Source organism: Phalaenopsis equestris, unplaced genomic scaffold (genome assembly GCF_001263595.1).
Source record: "Phalaenopsis equestris unplaced genomic scaffold, ASM126359v1 Scaffold001226, whole genome shotgun sequence".
Taxonomy (NCBI): domain Eukaryota; kingdom Viridiplantae; phylum Streptophyta; class Magnoliopsida; order Asparagales; family Orchidaceae; genus Phalaenopsis; species Phalaenopsis equestris.
The window spans coordinates 255245-271146 of NW_018165665.1; the positions used below are offsets into that span (position 1 = coordinate 255245).

General features: G+C 35.0%; 1 protein-coding gene across 1 annotated transcript; it reads left to right on the forward strand.

The window, feature by feature from the left end:
- The first annotated feature begins 938 nt into the window (after window positions 1-938).
- LOC110033572 (glutaredoxin) lies at window positions 939-14840 on the forward strand. Its single transcript, XM_020737605.1, has 4 exons — window positions 939-1050; window positions 6935-7023; window positions 14020-14118; window positions 14453-14840. Exons 1-4 carry the CDS (start codon window positions 995-997, stop codon window positions 14533-14535), a joined length of 327 nt encoding a protein of 108 aa, XP_020593264.1. The 5' UTR covers window positions 939-994; the 3' UTR covers window positions 14536-14840.
- The last annotated feature ends 1062 nt before the right edge of the window (window positions 14841-15902 follow it).

A 15902-nucleotide genomic window follows, 5' to 3' on the forward strand; every position in this document is an offset into this window, starting at 1 on the left:
AAAAATTTTGGTGGAAAGCCACTTACAAGAGGCCTAGTTGCGTGTCTATATTTTATAATTTTGTATAGTAATTGCACCTATAATAAAATACGCCTATACTAAAAATAACTAATAAACGTGTCAAAACTTAAAAAGGAAATGCATATTTCAAATTTTTCTTAAATTTTGAATTGGCCTTATGACATGCAACTTCTTCATAAGTTCATTATTAAAATTTATTTTATTTTATTTTATTTTGGACTATAACCATCAAAATAATAAATTATTTGGTGACATAACTTTTATTGAACGTTAACCGACTTTTAACATAATTATAAAGATGGCAAGTCATATACCAAAATTTTGCAACATTCTACGGCAATTGGATCAAGCAACTTCACGACAAGAAAAAAATTATTACGTTCGGACTCCGGACGTAGAGACACGTTCGGAGTCCAATGAATCACCTCCACGTGGAGTTAACAGAAAAAAATAAAAAAAAAACTCGTTTCATGTGATTCGGCCCGGTAACACAAGCAAATATTCCTCTGGTGTTATTCCGCATTATTCATGTGCTATTTTGGTGGTATTGATATATAATTGTGTTATTATAACACCGGAAATATTTTCAGAATATAAAAATAAATGAATACCACTACAATAACACCTGAATAACGTAAAATAACACGGAAAGAAAATTTTCCTGTGTTAAAATGAAATTTTTTTTTCCTATCACCATCATGTAACATGATTTTATCTCTAGGTTGTTAATCCGCACTTAATATTTGTTCCTAGGCAAACCACGCTCCTTTCTGCCTAAATTATCGAATTACCAGTACTCGACAGAGGAGAAAAAGCTAACGTACAAAAAACGTACGTAACTCTGCGTATATTTTAAGCCTGTAACCTAAAAATTACCCAGCTGTACCCCTCAAAAAGTCTTAAAATTTACGCAGAGTTGCGCACGCTTTCCATACGTAAATATTTCTAGTGACCGTGTTGTAGGGACGGAGAGATGGCTTTGGAGAAAGCGAAGGAGGTCGTTTCTTCTGCTGAGGTTGTCGTCTTCAGGTCGATCTCTTGTCCGATTGTAGACTTCTGAGTTTTTTGTTCTTTCATCCATGACTTACCTCGGTTTATTCCCCTTCCAGTAATCTTGGTTGATTGTGAATTACTCATTTCATAATTCATTTCGTTGACCGGTGGATTCTGTATGTATGTAACCGGTGGATTCTGTATTTACATATGAAAGCTCGTTATTATGTAATTGTAACTCCTAAAATTTTCACAGATGAAATTGAAGTGTAACTTTATTCAGTCGACATGAAGAGAAGCATGAAAATTGCTTAAATTCTTTCAATTTTGCTATCTGTGCATCACCAATGTATTTTTCAAGGAGGGAAGTTTTTTGAGTTATATAACATTATTTGTTACCCATTCATTCATAGGTTTTTTTCTTACTTCCACTAATTTGCACTTTCGTTAAGTTTTATGCCAATGAATCTAGAAAGGCTAGTCACAGAGTCTAAAGAATTGTAGTTTTCTCATCTGTAGAAAGTTACTCGTATTGTTTTTGTTTTTAAACTACATATTTGACAATTATTTAAATTTTTATCTTAACGCTTTGGAGTTTTTCATTGAAGTGAAAGGAGATGTGTGTTGCGTGCGGAGGCGGATCTATAAAATATTTTTCTGTGGGGACATTATAAGAAAACTAACATAATTATCGAAACTCCAGTCATTTCAAAATTTTCTTATCACATACATAAATTTTGGTTTAAACTATTTGTCATATTTTTTTAAGTTAATCATTTCAATATAATTGTCTGGTTACATGTGATTTAGCAAAGATAGTGATTTGAAGTTTTCCTTTGTAATTATAGATTTGTAGTGATTTGAAAGACACTTCCCTCTCCAAATGCTGGAGAGGAATGTAAGAGTGTTTTGTGAAAACTTTCTTTTGACAAAATTTCTAGGAGAGACTTCAATTGTTTGAAGTTATAGTAAGAAAGGTTTTATTGCAAAGCAAAAGGGGGAAAAAGTAGTCGAAGAGATGTAAATGACCTCACCAAAAAGCCGATGCAACACTGAATTTATGTTTTAGAACAATCATCTTATGACCATTCAGAAACTCTGACATCTGAACATTGAATATCCATTTCTGTTTGCATTTAATCTCTGGCCTATATGAATATATATAATTGTTAATATTTTAATTCAAATTTCTATATTGGAGAAGCATACCTTGGATGGAAATCAGAAAAATGAGGGTTACAAAATTGGAAAGAAGATAAGTGCGCGATATGGAGACGTTTCAAGAGGCATCCCATCCCCTCACATAGTTACTGTCAGTTCTACAAGAATACCACAAACCTCATTCTGTTGTAAGGAATTTGCTAAATTGACATTTAAGTCTGGCCATGTAGGTTGATTACAGCCGATTTGTTTCCTCATCTTGTAGTATGTTTTCTACGAGAAATCCTTAATTTTCTTTTTAATCAGCTCTGAATTACTTTGTCTTGAGAATTAACTATCCATTAATAAGGAAATTATGAACTAATTAACATTTAGGTGAGTTGTGTATGATATATTAAATCAGATTTAACATGGTAAGAGTTGACAATAAATGAGATTTTTGGCGAAGAGACAATATTTAGCATGTTTGTTTTTATCATTTCATCTTGAATGGCAGCAGTAGAAACTCTTCGAAGCTGTCTACAAGAGTAGTGCGGACAGTAATTAGATAGCAATCTTAGCATGTATGTCTTTCCTCTCCTTTTCCATTGAACTAGTTAATTAGAACAACCGTTAGGAATTAGAGCAGTTGTTGTATGAAAAACTTAGCATGAGTCAGAAAGACATGTCTGAGAAACAACCATTATTTGAACTTTGTTTAGTTACAATGTAGAACTTTGAAATGTTGGCCCGTTTGGGCTTACTTTTGTTTTCTTAATTTTAATTTTATTTTGTTTTGTTTATGTTTTTGATTTGAATTAATGCTTGTTTAGTTGAAGTAATTGTTTTTAAAAACACTTAAAGCATCTATTAGGTGTCTGAGTGTTTTTAAAAACAAGGTGATTTGTTTGTAAAAACAAAAAAAATTGAAATAATCAAACATATTTTCAAAAGCCAAAGTATAAATGAAAACAAAACCTAAAAAATAAAAGTGATGAAAAACAGACCCATAGGGTTTGAACACAATTCTCTTCTTTCACTAGTACTAGCTGCTTACTGGTTGAAAAGAAATAGATCGAGGTACCAAAAAATGATGAGCTGTGGGAGAGTATGACATTTCGAAGTAACAACCAGATCCCAACTGCGTTGAGTTATGATATAATTTTAAAATTTTTGGTTCAAATAGAGGAGGAGCTCGAGAGGGAAATCAGAGGAGATTGCATGACCAAAAGTATTATTTTCTATAAAAATTCATCTGCTTCTTTACAACTTAATGGACCCCTCTTAATAGAAAGTGGCTCAATTCATATAATGACTTTAAAATATTACAAATTGCCGTTGGGATTTGAGTTACAGTAAACTAATGATGTAATTGAATATTTGGTGTTAATCTAGCTTAGATATCCTTCTTGTGGATAACAACACCATTTTCTTAACTATTAATTTTTGTAACCTTAGATTGGTAACATGGTATGATATGCATTTTTACTATTGATATTGTCATCCTTTGATTAGACTATCATGATAATTTCTGCGCAATGCATATACCCACTTATGGAGTGGAATTTATGAATCTAGTAATTCTCTTCTTACTAAAAGGTATGTCAATTGGTGCTTACCATCAGGTACATTGATATAAAAATTTGAAAATTGATATGTAATTGTGGTTCAGTGAGTGGGCTCTAAATAGGATTGAATTTTAACTTTCTTTGTACCAGCTGAAATATTTGATTGAATTTCGTTATCTATACTTCGAAGAAATTACTTTCGCAATAGTAAATAAGTATGATTAAAGGATGATGTGGTTATTAACCTGTTACACCCTGCCAACCACAACAGTAGGCGGGCCGGTCTTTTTTCCGCAAGGAGCGGGCCGGCAAATTCCTGCGGCAGAAGCAAGCAGGGAGCAGGTGTGGTCCATGTGGGCCTTAATCACATACACAAGGAGGAGAAATTAAAGGAGTTTGGAGGGAAAGTTGGGAAGGAAAGTTTGAAATGCTGCTGGAGGACTCTATTATGGGGAATAACCTAGGGTTTGTTTTTTTTATGCATGTTTTGTTGACTATTGGGTTCTTTTTCTTCTTGTGGTGTTCCTAGCAATGTTTAGGGTTGTGGGACAGATGATCTACCTCTCGAAAAGTAGATAATTATTGTATCTTACTTGTTTTCATTTATTTTTCGTAAGAGCAACCCTCATTTGAATTTTTTTTTCCATTTATCTATTGTCTTTTCGTTGTTGTTGCTTGCTGATTTTGGTTCGGAGCGTATAAAATTGGTATCAGAGTCTAAATCTTGGTGGGATGGCAACAAAGAAAGTGGACATACTAGAAGGAGAGGTAGGGAAAATTAGATCGGGAATGGAAGAAAGGTCTGCCACCATGGAGGCCAAATTTTCTTCAATTGGAAGTCGAATGGAGAATGAATTTGATCGCATAGGAGAAATGCGGGAGATGTTGAAAAAGCTCGTAGAGATGCAGTCCAAGGTCATGTCGATCGCTCTAGTTGCAAATCCTAACTAAGCATTGATCAAGGAATCATTGGCCAGGTCAAGGAAAGAGATCGAACGAAAAGACAATGAGAAATACATCTTCTACCTATAAGAGCGTCCCCTTAGGAACTACGAGAGGAGGGGAAGTGGATAAATCCACTGGGGGTGGGGGGTGGGCTTAAAAATGTAGGAGGGATGGGTGTAAGGGACACGGAAGAACACAATGGAGAATGAGGGAATCGAGAGTTGGGTATGCCTATGACCAGAGTAGGGAGTACCGACCTAAATAATTGAAGGGAAGTACCAGAGGAAGAGAAGCTTGGGGTGGAGATACAAGGGTCCGAAAACTAAAGATGCCAATCTTTGAAGGGGAGGATGCACATGGGTGGGTGTATTGAGTGGAGCGATACTTTGCAATCAATAGGTTAATTGAAGAAAAAAAACTCATGGCTATGGGAGTAGGCTTGGAGGAAAAGGCTTTAGCATGGTTTTAGTGGATGGAGTCAAGGTATTCGATGCACTCATGGAGGAAGTTTAAGGGATGCTTGTTGGAGCATATCTGAGCCATTCGGGAAGGAAACCTACATGATAAATTCTATGATTTGACTCAGTAGGGGATGATTACGGAATACCGGGAGAAGTTCAAACTCATGTCAAGGAGATTGAGGGGTATTTTAGCTGCAAGGTGTTTATCCAGGAAGCGGTCCGTTTGCACGGAGTGTTGAAATCGATTGTATCGGATAGTAACAAGGTGTTCCTCAGCCACTTCTAGAAGGAGCTATTCAGGTTGCAATAAACAATTCTTAAGAGAAGCAACGCATATTATCCCCAGTCCGATGGGCAAACGGAGGTGGTCAATAGGAGTGTGTAGACATACATGCGTTGTTTTGTATTTGATATGCCAAAGCTTTGGGCCAAGTGGATTGCGTGGGCTGAATATTGGTATAATACTTCGTATCACACTACAACACTGACCACCCTTTTCAAGATATTGCATTGGCGGGATCCACCTCACTTGATACATTATGGGCATATCACTACACCTTTATCCAACATCGATCAGTACTTGGAGGAGAGTGACGAGATACTAGAAGAACTCAAGTGGCATCTACTGAAAGCTTAATAAGTCATGAAGAAGAAAGCGGATGAACATAAGAGAAGTGCAATTTGAACCAGGGGACATAGCTACTTGAAGCTGAGGCCCTACTGACAGAAGAATTTGGCCAGGAGGAGAAGCGAGAAACTTTCACCTCGATGCTTTGGATCTTATGAGGTGATGATACGCATTGGGGCAGTAGCCTGCCGTTTGAGATTACCACCATCATCCACAATATGCCTGATCTTCTATGTATCACAGCTAAGACATGCGATTGGAGATTATAAACCCTCGTCTATACTAGTCGATGTTGACGGAGAATTTGGAGGTGATTTTGGAGCTTCTAGAGATCGAAGAAGTGCGTCGAGGAGTAGGGGGAGTAAAAGAGGTATTGGTTAAGTAGAAAGGACTGTCATACTATGAAGCAGTGTGGGAGTCTTATGAGGTGACCTACAAGCAGTTTCCATCCGTCTACCTTGAGGACAAGTTTTCTTTACGAGGGGAGTATTGTTACGCCCGTAAGTGAACCGGTCCCTCTTGGGACGGTCGAGATCCACCCAACTGGCCCGCCACAACAGCAGGTGGGTCGGTCTATTCCGCGAGAAGGAGTTTTTTGGAAAATTGTCACGGCAAAAGAAAGCAGGAAGCAGGTGGGTCCACGAGAGCTTTAATCACATACTCAAGAAGAAGAAATTAAAAGAGTTTGGAGGGAAAAGCTGGGATGGAAAGAATGAAATATTATGGGAGGATTCTATTATGGGAAATAAGCAAGGGTTTGTTCTTTTTTTATGCATGTTTTGTTGGCTACTGGGTTCTTTTTTTTCTTGTGGTGTTCCTAGCGACGTCTAGGGTTGTAGGACAAACGATCTATCTCTAGAAAAGTAGTTCATCATTGTATTTTGCTTGTTTTCATTGATTTTTCGTAAGATCAGCCCTCATTTGAATTTTTTTCCATCTATCTATTGCCGTTTTGTCATTGTTGCTTGCTGATTTTGGTTTCAGATCGTACAGAACCATCATAGTTGAAGGAGAGAAATGGATCTCTCTAATAAAGAATGATTTTAGTTCCACATTGGTGCATTTTATTATGATTTTTAACATTAGCTACCTGGCTCATAATTTCTTTTTTTATAATTAATTTCTTGATTTGCTATTGCACATCTATTTTTAATTAATTTTGTTCTGGTTGGTGACAGCAAGACTTATTGCCCTTTCTGCACAAGGGTGAAAGACCTGTTCTCCAAGTTGGGGGCTAAACACAAAGTAGTCGAGTTGGATAAAGAAAGTGAGTGGAGCTTTTATTATTGCATGTTCCAAAGTTCTTGCGTCTTGATAGGGCTTAGTTTGCTTACCATTATATACTTGCCTTGTTATAATACATTATGACTTCTACTTAAATACTGCAATGATTTATTTCCTTAAATTGCTGTTTGATAGTTTTTTCCATCACTGTTTTGGTTCGAGCAAATTTTCTGGTTAGTATTCTTCTTTTGATAACTTTAAAATTTTGGTTTCTGTAGAATCATAATTAATTTTGGTTTCTGTATTGTGAAAGCTAACAATCTCTGTTTTACTTTTTGAACTAATTTACATGTCCTTCTATAAGAAGTTTGATTTCTAAACTTTTTAAAAGTTGTAGTGACGTTTAAGTGAATATTTCTACCATTGTTTTAATTTGTTAGAGTTCTTTTAGATCGCTTGTGCCAAATCTTACAATGCATGAAAAGATAATAAGAATATAAGGTTCCTTATATTTTCTTCAACTAGAAAGGGAAGCATCTTCAAACTACGGGAACTTAAATATTGGGCTAATGGCAATATGAGATAAGATGAATATAAAAGTAAAAAACTGAGGGTGAGGAATACACAGAAAAAACTGTATAGTTACAAAAAGATTAAAAAAAGGTGGAATAGAAGTATTAATTGGATTTTCCGTAATTACACAGAACCTAGCCCAAGTCTTTCAAAGAGCTTGAATGAAAACAATTGCTAGTTGGCTTTTGCTTAATGCTTATGATGCATTAATTCATTGTAGCAAAATTATTTATGATTTTTGACACACTGCGTTTGCTTGATTTCCCAACCCCTTTATTTTAAGTTTTTGGGATTGACATAAATACCATAAAATTCCTATATAGTTACAAAATTTGCATCTAAATTATTTATTTATTTTTATATCATTTAAGTTTCCAATTCACATCAAAACATATATTTGAAATTATATATTTGATTCTAAATACGTTAATATCAGTGGTATTCATGATGTGGTATAGATATTTGAGTGTTGAATAATTAAAAAAATTTAGAGGTTAGATATCTAAATATATAATAAATTTGTCACATGTATGTAAATTCCCCAATTTTATTTTCATCCATTTTAAGGCCTTTTTTGTTAAAGCTCAGTTGCACTTGTGAGCAAAAACTTTAGGTATGAATTTTAACCAATCTATTTATTTTTCAATTAATTAATAGTTTTATCTAAATTGATTAATGATTTTATCTACTTATCTATATATATATATATAGATGCCAGTAAATATAATCATTGATTGATCATGCTCAAAAAAATACAAAATAGGGCACCAAGGTTACCACCTAATAAAAGACAAAGCAAGGTTTTCCCATTCAAAAGAACTTGCAAAAGAGGAGAGGAGGTTACCATTAGCACCATTTTTAGCAAGCCAATCTGCACCCTCATTACGTTCTCTATGAATATCTGTCCAAATCACTGAGACATGTTGAGTGAACTTGAAAATTCTGTTCTTGATTATAGTAATAGACTAAGGGGCAGCAATATTACCTTCTAATACTTCCACCAACAGCAATGAGTCCGTCTCACAGCTGTTAAAATTCCAGTGCATCTTCGCGGCAAGTTTTAAGGCAAACAGTACAGCCCAAGCTTCAACTATCAAATAGTTACTAGCCACAGAAGGAGATTGAAAGAGCAACATACATTTTCCAGCTTGATTTCTGAAGATGCTTCCAACAACAGCCCCATTAAAACACCAAATCCCATTAGTATTAGCCTTGATCCACAGGTTATTAAGTCACTTCCAGAGAACCAGCTTCATCTTCCGCTTTTTGGATACCCTGACAGGGAAATGTAAAGTTTGGAGAACCTCGTTAACTCCACTGAAAATTTCCACATTTTGATTCCTAAACATCAAAACCTTATTCACAAAAGCAAGTATAGTGTGCATCACCACCGTAGGTCCCCTAAAATTGTCATCATATTTGGAATTATTCATTGCCATCCAAATGAACCACAACATTATAAAAGTCACATATTAAGCAGGTGCAGGACATACTGTGAGTTATGCTGCCACAATTGTCTGCAATGCTCTAAATCAATGAAACCATCCTCTGGGCAAGTAATGTTAAAGAAAATTCCAACTAGTTTTCATATTTGTACAGTGTAGTCACATGGAAAGAAAATATGATTAAAAGATTCCTCTTTCTTCTTGCAGAAATAACGCCTAGAAGGGAATTTCAAACCCTTGAGTATCAAGATATCATCAATTGGTAAAAACTTGTATAATAGTCTTCAAGAAAAGAAGGCCATAGAGGGGGAAAGACACCCCTTCCAAATCATCTTACCCCAAAGCACTTCTGGAAATTGAAACAATTTCTTTACAATTGTTTGAGCAATCGAGCAACTAGGGGTACCCTTAATAATAACTCTATCCTTCTGAGTGGACATAATAGAAATAGCATCAATGGAATCGGCTATATTACCTGGAAACAGATCGCACAATTTGTGTTTCTTCCAAGTATTTCTGTAGCAAAGATCTTTAGCTAGTAGTTGTTGATCATCAATACAATCATTCACAAACATTGAAAGTGACCCATCCAGGCTCCAGTTGTCCCATCAGAAATTAATCTGGCCTTCCCCAGCCCCCAAATAAACATATCTTCAACATTACTTCTTGCTTTCAACATGCCCTTCCAAACAACAGAGTCACCTAATTTAGGAGCAACTAAAGTAGGTTATTTAAAGGTACACTACTTCATTGTTATAAACTTAGCCCAAAGTGATTCCTTGGATCTGAATTTAATTCACAGCTTCATATAATTGTTGTGGGAAAGAATAGTAAGATCATGGAAATCCAGCCCCCAGCCTCCACCGATTAGCAAAGCTTCTTCGAACTTACCCAATGTATGCTTTTAGAGTTACCAGACCAAAGAAACCTATTGAACAAATTCTCCTGCTGAGCCTGTATTTTCCATTTCATCTTCAGTGCTTGAAGTGTGTAAAGTGGTATGGAGTTCAAAATGCTTTTAATTAAAGTGATTTTACCACCAAGGGATGAAAAAGAATTGGTCCAGCAATTAATTTGCTCCCTGATTTTATCCACCGCTTCTTGAAAGTGATTAAACTTCTTCTTTCCTTTCATTAGTTTAATCCCAAGATAGTGAATTGGAAGTTCTGAAAACGTGAAGCCAGTGTGCTCTATAATCCAGTTCTTTAGCATAAAAGGAATTTTATTTCCCACAAAACAATTGCATTTGTTTTTGTTAAACTCCATTCCAGAGCTGATTTCAAACATCTTCAAAGTCTCTCAAGTCTTCTTAATGGATTGTTTGCTTGCATTAATGAATAGCACCATATCATCAACATAGGCAAGATGAGAAACTAGGGATTTAATCTTATGAGAATATCTGGTATATGGCAGCCCCCATTGCAACCTGTTTATAGTTCTAGACAAATAATCAAATGTAATAATGAAGATTGTAGGAGATAATGGATCACCATGTTTAATACCCCTTTGAGTCCTAAAATAACCATAACACAAGCCATTAATCAACACATTGCAATAGTTACTGTTTAGCAACCTCTATATGAGATTACAAAAATATTCCTTGAAACTTCTTGCTTTAAAAATAATGAAACTCCAATTGATAGTATCATAAGCTTTCCTTATGTCTAGCTTGATCATCATGTTACCCCCTCTACAATTCTTTTCCAAATCAGTGATCATTTCTTGGCACAGCAGATTGTTCTCCATAATGTTCCTCTGGTGAAAGCAGATTGGTTGGGGGTGATTAAGTAAGGCAGTCTATTAACAATGATCTTGCTGATAACTTTAGAAAAAATAGAAGTCAGATTAATGGGTCAGAAGTGATTTCAATAGTCCTCATGATTCTTAGTAATAAGTGTAATAGTTGAAGTTAGGAAATATTTGTGTGGGTCAGCACCTAAGAAAAAATCTTTCATAGCATCAATCACAGGGCCTTGTATGATATTCCAACATTTTTTTTTGTAGAGCGCAGCTAAATATCCATCAGAACCTGGAGTTTTACTGTAATCTATAGATTAAATGGCATTCCACACCTCCACATCCTTAGGAACAGCAGTCAGATTCAAACTTTCAGTATATTCTTTATACTCATCAAAGAGAGACTATTCAATCACAGGCTAGACTGACCCTTGGTTGGAAAATAATTGTTGGAAGAACTCCACCCCACTTTATTGGATGTTAGGCTGCTTCTCAACCCATTGCCCCCCTCATCCTTGATTTTCAATATAGCATTCCTTGTTCTTCTAGCTCTTCTGCAAACGTGGTAATATTTTGTATTGCTATCCATATCAGTAAAATTGATTGTTGCAGCTTTTTGTCTTAGGAAATCCTCATTTAATAAATTGCATAAAATCAGCCTGGGCCTTAGCAGGCTCTTGATCTCCTTGAACTGGATCCCATCTTCAGTAAATTTTATCTCCAAATTTCTCACTTTCTCTTCAGCATTAGCAACCAGTTGATGGACATCACCAAAGACATATCAATTCCATACTTGAAGTTACCTAGCTGTGCATTTGTGAAGCTGTCAAAGATTAGTCAAACTGTTCCTGGAAAACTTGTTCTTCCAAATATCCCTGTTACAGTCCATGAAGTTATCATGATTGGTCCAATTGCTTAAGAATTCGAAAGATATATGTCAAGGATTTGGAACAGCTGATAGAGACAATAAAAGGGGATTATGATATGAACCGACAAGTGTAATACTTCATAAAAAGGAAAAGTATCCATCTATTTTTTATTAGCTAAAATTCTGTCCAAAAGTTCTTGTAACTTCTCTATTCTCCAAGTGAAGTCAGGGCCACTGTACCCCAAGTCAAATAATCCGGCTCCATTAATAGCTTCATTGAACTGTTTAACTAGCAACTGATTCATCAATCTATCCCTCTTCTCGGTTTGATTACAAATCATGTTAAAATCTCTACCAATGCAACAAAGGTTATCAACACTTTGCCCAATCTCCATCGTAGCTCCCCACAGCTCACTCCTTGCTTCCATAGTGCAACCAGCATAAGCAAATGTAAACCAGTCTGAGATACCATCCAACTCAAGCTCTACATTGCAAAAATTGCGCATTATCAATTAATAATTTTAGAATTATCCCCTTCCTCCAAAACAATCAGATTTTATTATTGCAGTTTACTATATGGTTAAATCTACCAAATTTTCTAATGATCTTCTCCTCCAGTCTCACCACCAATGGTTCAAAAATAACAAAACACAAAACCTTATGGATCATAATAGCAAACTTTAAACGATAAAAGGAGTTGGGATCTGCAACCCCTTTAATATTCCAAAACAAAGCTTTATTCATTGTGTTGTGACTTACATCTCCTAGAAAGTCTAGAAGAGGAAGGACCACCCAAATCAGTAGAAGGTAGAGGAGGATTTCCAAGTATATCTGTTTTTCACAGGTTCTGAAGCTCTTGTGTACCTTTATTCTTCCTCTTTCTTGATTTTTGCACAAGTCATTCTTTCTCAAGATCTTACCTAACAACATTAACGACGTTAATTGCTTCCTCATTCATAGGCAAATCAACTCCTGTCATCACTATTATGTTGTCCTATCAGATCCGTCAACTCACAGTTTCCCAAATATAAATCAACTGAACCCGTTCGAAGATCCCTTCTGGCATCTCCAATTATATCATGTTGTTGGTCATAAATCTTCTTTATACCCAAATTTGGATTCCCCTCCTCATTTGGTTTAATCTCCATTTCCATATTAAAGGATGCTTCTTGTGGATGTTGAATATTTTCTTGGGCTTCCATAACTTGAATAGCCTCCTTAGTGAAAGTTGGATGAGCTTACATCCCTCCTATGTTGAATTTCTTCTTGGGCTTCCATAACTTGGATAGCTTCCTCAGTGAAAGATGGATGGACTTTTTTTCAACTGTAGTTGATCAACCTCATTCCCGGTATCATCCCTTCTATCGTTTGGGGCTGCTCTTCTCATTCCAGGGTGAGCTACACAACAGTTTTCTATGGGTGACCAAACATCTTGCAGTGATCACAATAATATGGTTTATGTTCCACCATAACTTGCTGCCCATGTTCTTTATGAGTGGAGCCAATCCAGATCTCCTCTGGGACATGTTGAGTAATATCACTTTCAACTAGAATCATTGTAGCTGAAGGTCTATTTTAGATTATAAGTTGGGTAATCAAGTTTCATGGGTTTTCGAAATATTGAGTCGATGGAGAAGAAGATTCGAGCATAAAACAGATGCAATTTAAGCCCGGGAAATTTGAACCATATAGGTACAATAAGAGGCTCAAATAGGACATCAAAATCTGGGGATCACTTCAACACTTTCATCACCATATTTTCAATATGTAGGATCTTCTTGGAGAAGACTTCAGTATACTCTTCCTCCCTGCTCAGATGAATCATCATAGGTCTGTCATCAAATAAACCCATTTTCCAATTTTTAACTAATTTTAACCCATCAAACAATCTTCGAACTACTACAATTTTTTGATGTTTTAGTTGAAATTTACCAATAAGGGTGTACTTCACATGCTCAACTAATTTGTCCAAATCTGCCTCCGAAATGTAGATTGTCGATTTACCATTATTCCTCCTTGCTTTCCTTAATAATGTCGAGCTGATATAAATATCATCATGAAAATTTTGTGGGAATATTAAGTTGGATGCTTCAAATTTTTTTGGAGGAGCAATATTAGCCACAATCTCAGCAAATGTTGCGCGATCCATGAGTAGTAAATTTGAAAATCTATGGAACAGTAGACGTTGCGAGACCACACACACGCAGATATAGATTTAAATAAAAGAAGACAGGATGGTGGGTAGCGGCTGCTTCTGCTCCTCTTGCTAGCTCAGCAGTGCTGTAAATTTTTTAAAACTTTTTTACCAAACAACTTTAATTCTCAGTTCACTTTAAAGAGCAATTTTAACATGATTTTATTTGAAAAAAAAAAAAACCAAATTGCTAATATTTGTGTTAATGTTTTCCATTTAAAGGTGATGGATCAGAAATACAATCTGCTCTTGCCGCATGGACCGGGCAACGTACAGTTCCTAATGTGTTCATCTCTGGAAAGCACATTGGTGGCTGTGACAGTAAGATATCCCTTCTCTATTATAATCATTAGCAATTCGCATACTTTGTCCTGCTACAGGGCATTTTCTCACTCTTTTTTGTTGCATCTACATGCATATTGCCCAGTCTTATGTATTTACACGTTTAGCACCTGTACTTTTGTTTTTATATTTATACCCCCCCAAATCTTTTATATCACATAAAAATATCATAATTTTAACTTTAAAAAAAAAAGAAATACACCTTTTATGCATAGGTAAGGTGATGTATGTAAAAAATGATGTTCAGGTGTTAGATGTGTAAATAAATACGATTTAAGTGTTATCGATGTAAATCTTCCTTTTATTATTGCAGATGTGATGGAAAAGCACAATGAGGGTAAGCTTGTGCCCCTACTGACCGAATCTGGTGCTCTTGCTCTCTCAGCTTCATCCTGAAGAGTCTGGTGAATGAATAAATAATCCGGCCGGGAAGATTCAAAAACTGGCTGTAATGAATGTGGTTTGTCTTAATTTTACTGAACGGCTTATGAACCTATGTGTGCTTGATGCTATTATCTAATAAATTAAGTAGCTGAAACCTTGAATCGACTGCATAATCTTGGGAAGAAGGTGAGAGGAATGATGGTCTATGATTAAATAAAGTTGTTTCTTTAAAATTATAGATTTGAACCACATTTTGATGTCGATTACCATTATAAAAAAGAACTTTGGTGAGAATAAATGGCCAACTTTAATTTCTATTGCTTTTCCTTAATACTTATTTTTAGGAGGTATGATTTAAAGTCTTTTCTTGTGATACTTTACAAATGTGGCTCTCTTTTTTTCTTTTTTTTTTTTTTTTGGTTTGGACATTTATTTTCAACTCTTAGGTTGCGTTTGTTTCAACTATGGCGGTACGAAATCTCAGTTCAAAAGTAGAAAATCTCTTGTTAAGAAGTTGGTGTTTCAAAAGCAGTTGGTCTGTTTGAAAAATATAGTTTTGAAATGTTGTTTGTGGACTAATGTCTGTAATAACCCTCTGTATATATTATGTAGTTATTATAGATATTTTCAATATATGTAATTCACTTTTTTTAACTATGTAAACCTAATAAGAAGAACTACAAAAGTAAAGTCAAAATCATACTATTGAATAAAGAGAATGCTATGTAAAAGTATAGGCATCAAGTAAAATTTAAAAAGAAATAAATATGAAATAGATATATATTTGGAATAAATTAAATGGTAACCACTCAATTTTTTTTTTCGCTTGCATCCTTATCATGAAAATATTGAAGAACATTAATCCATTTTCTTGCCCCCAAATTAGTCATAAAAATAAGAGTTCAACATAATATATTCAACATAAGTTGCATCCCAGTTAGGCATACGAGTTCGCTTATTAACAAGTCTTACAGTATTATAGCTTGTTTTAAAGGATACATTAACATCATAAAGATAAATGCAATGCTTACAAAAACAATAGAAATGTTACAATCATAAAATCAAATAAAATTAGGACCTTTGCAAAAAATTTAGTCTTCAAAATTCTTCTTCAAAGCATTATCAAAAGCATTTACGTCTTCATTACCTAGCTTCAATATTGCATCACATGGTTCATCCTCCTATTAAAAAAAATTGCTATCTTTGTTCGTTAGATTTTTTGGATTTTGTATAATTTTATACCAGCGTTAACACCTTTATGAGTCGTGAAAACAATGCATAACAGATTGTAATAAAAAAATATTTGTCGATGTTTCATTCCCTTCAAACTTGTCAAATAGCTTGAGCTTGTTTTCGACAATATATACCTGTAAATTAAT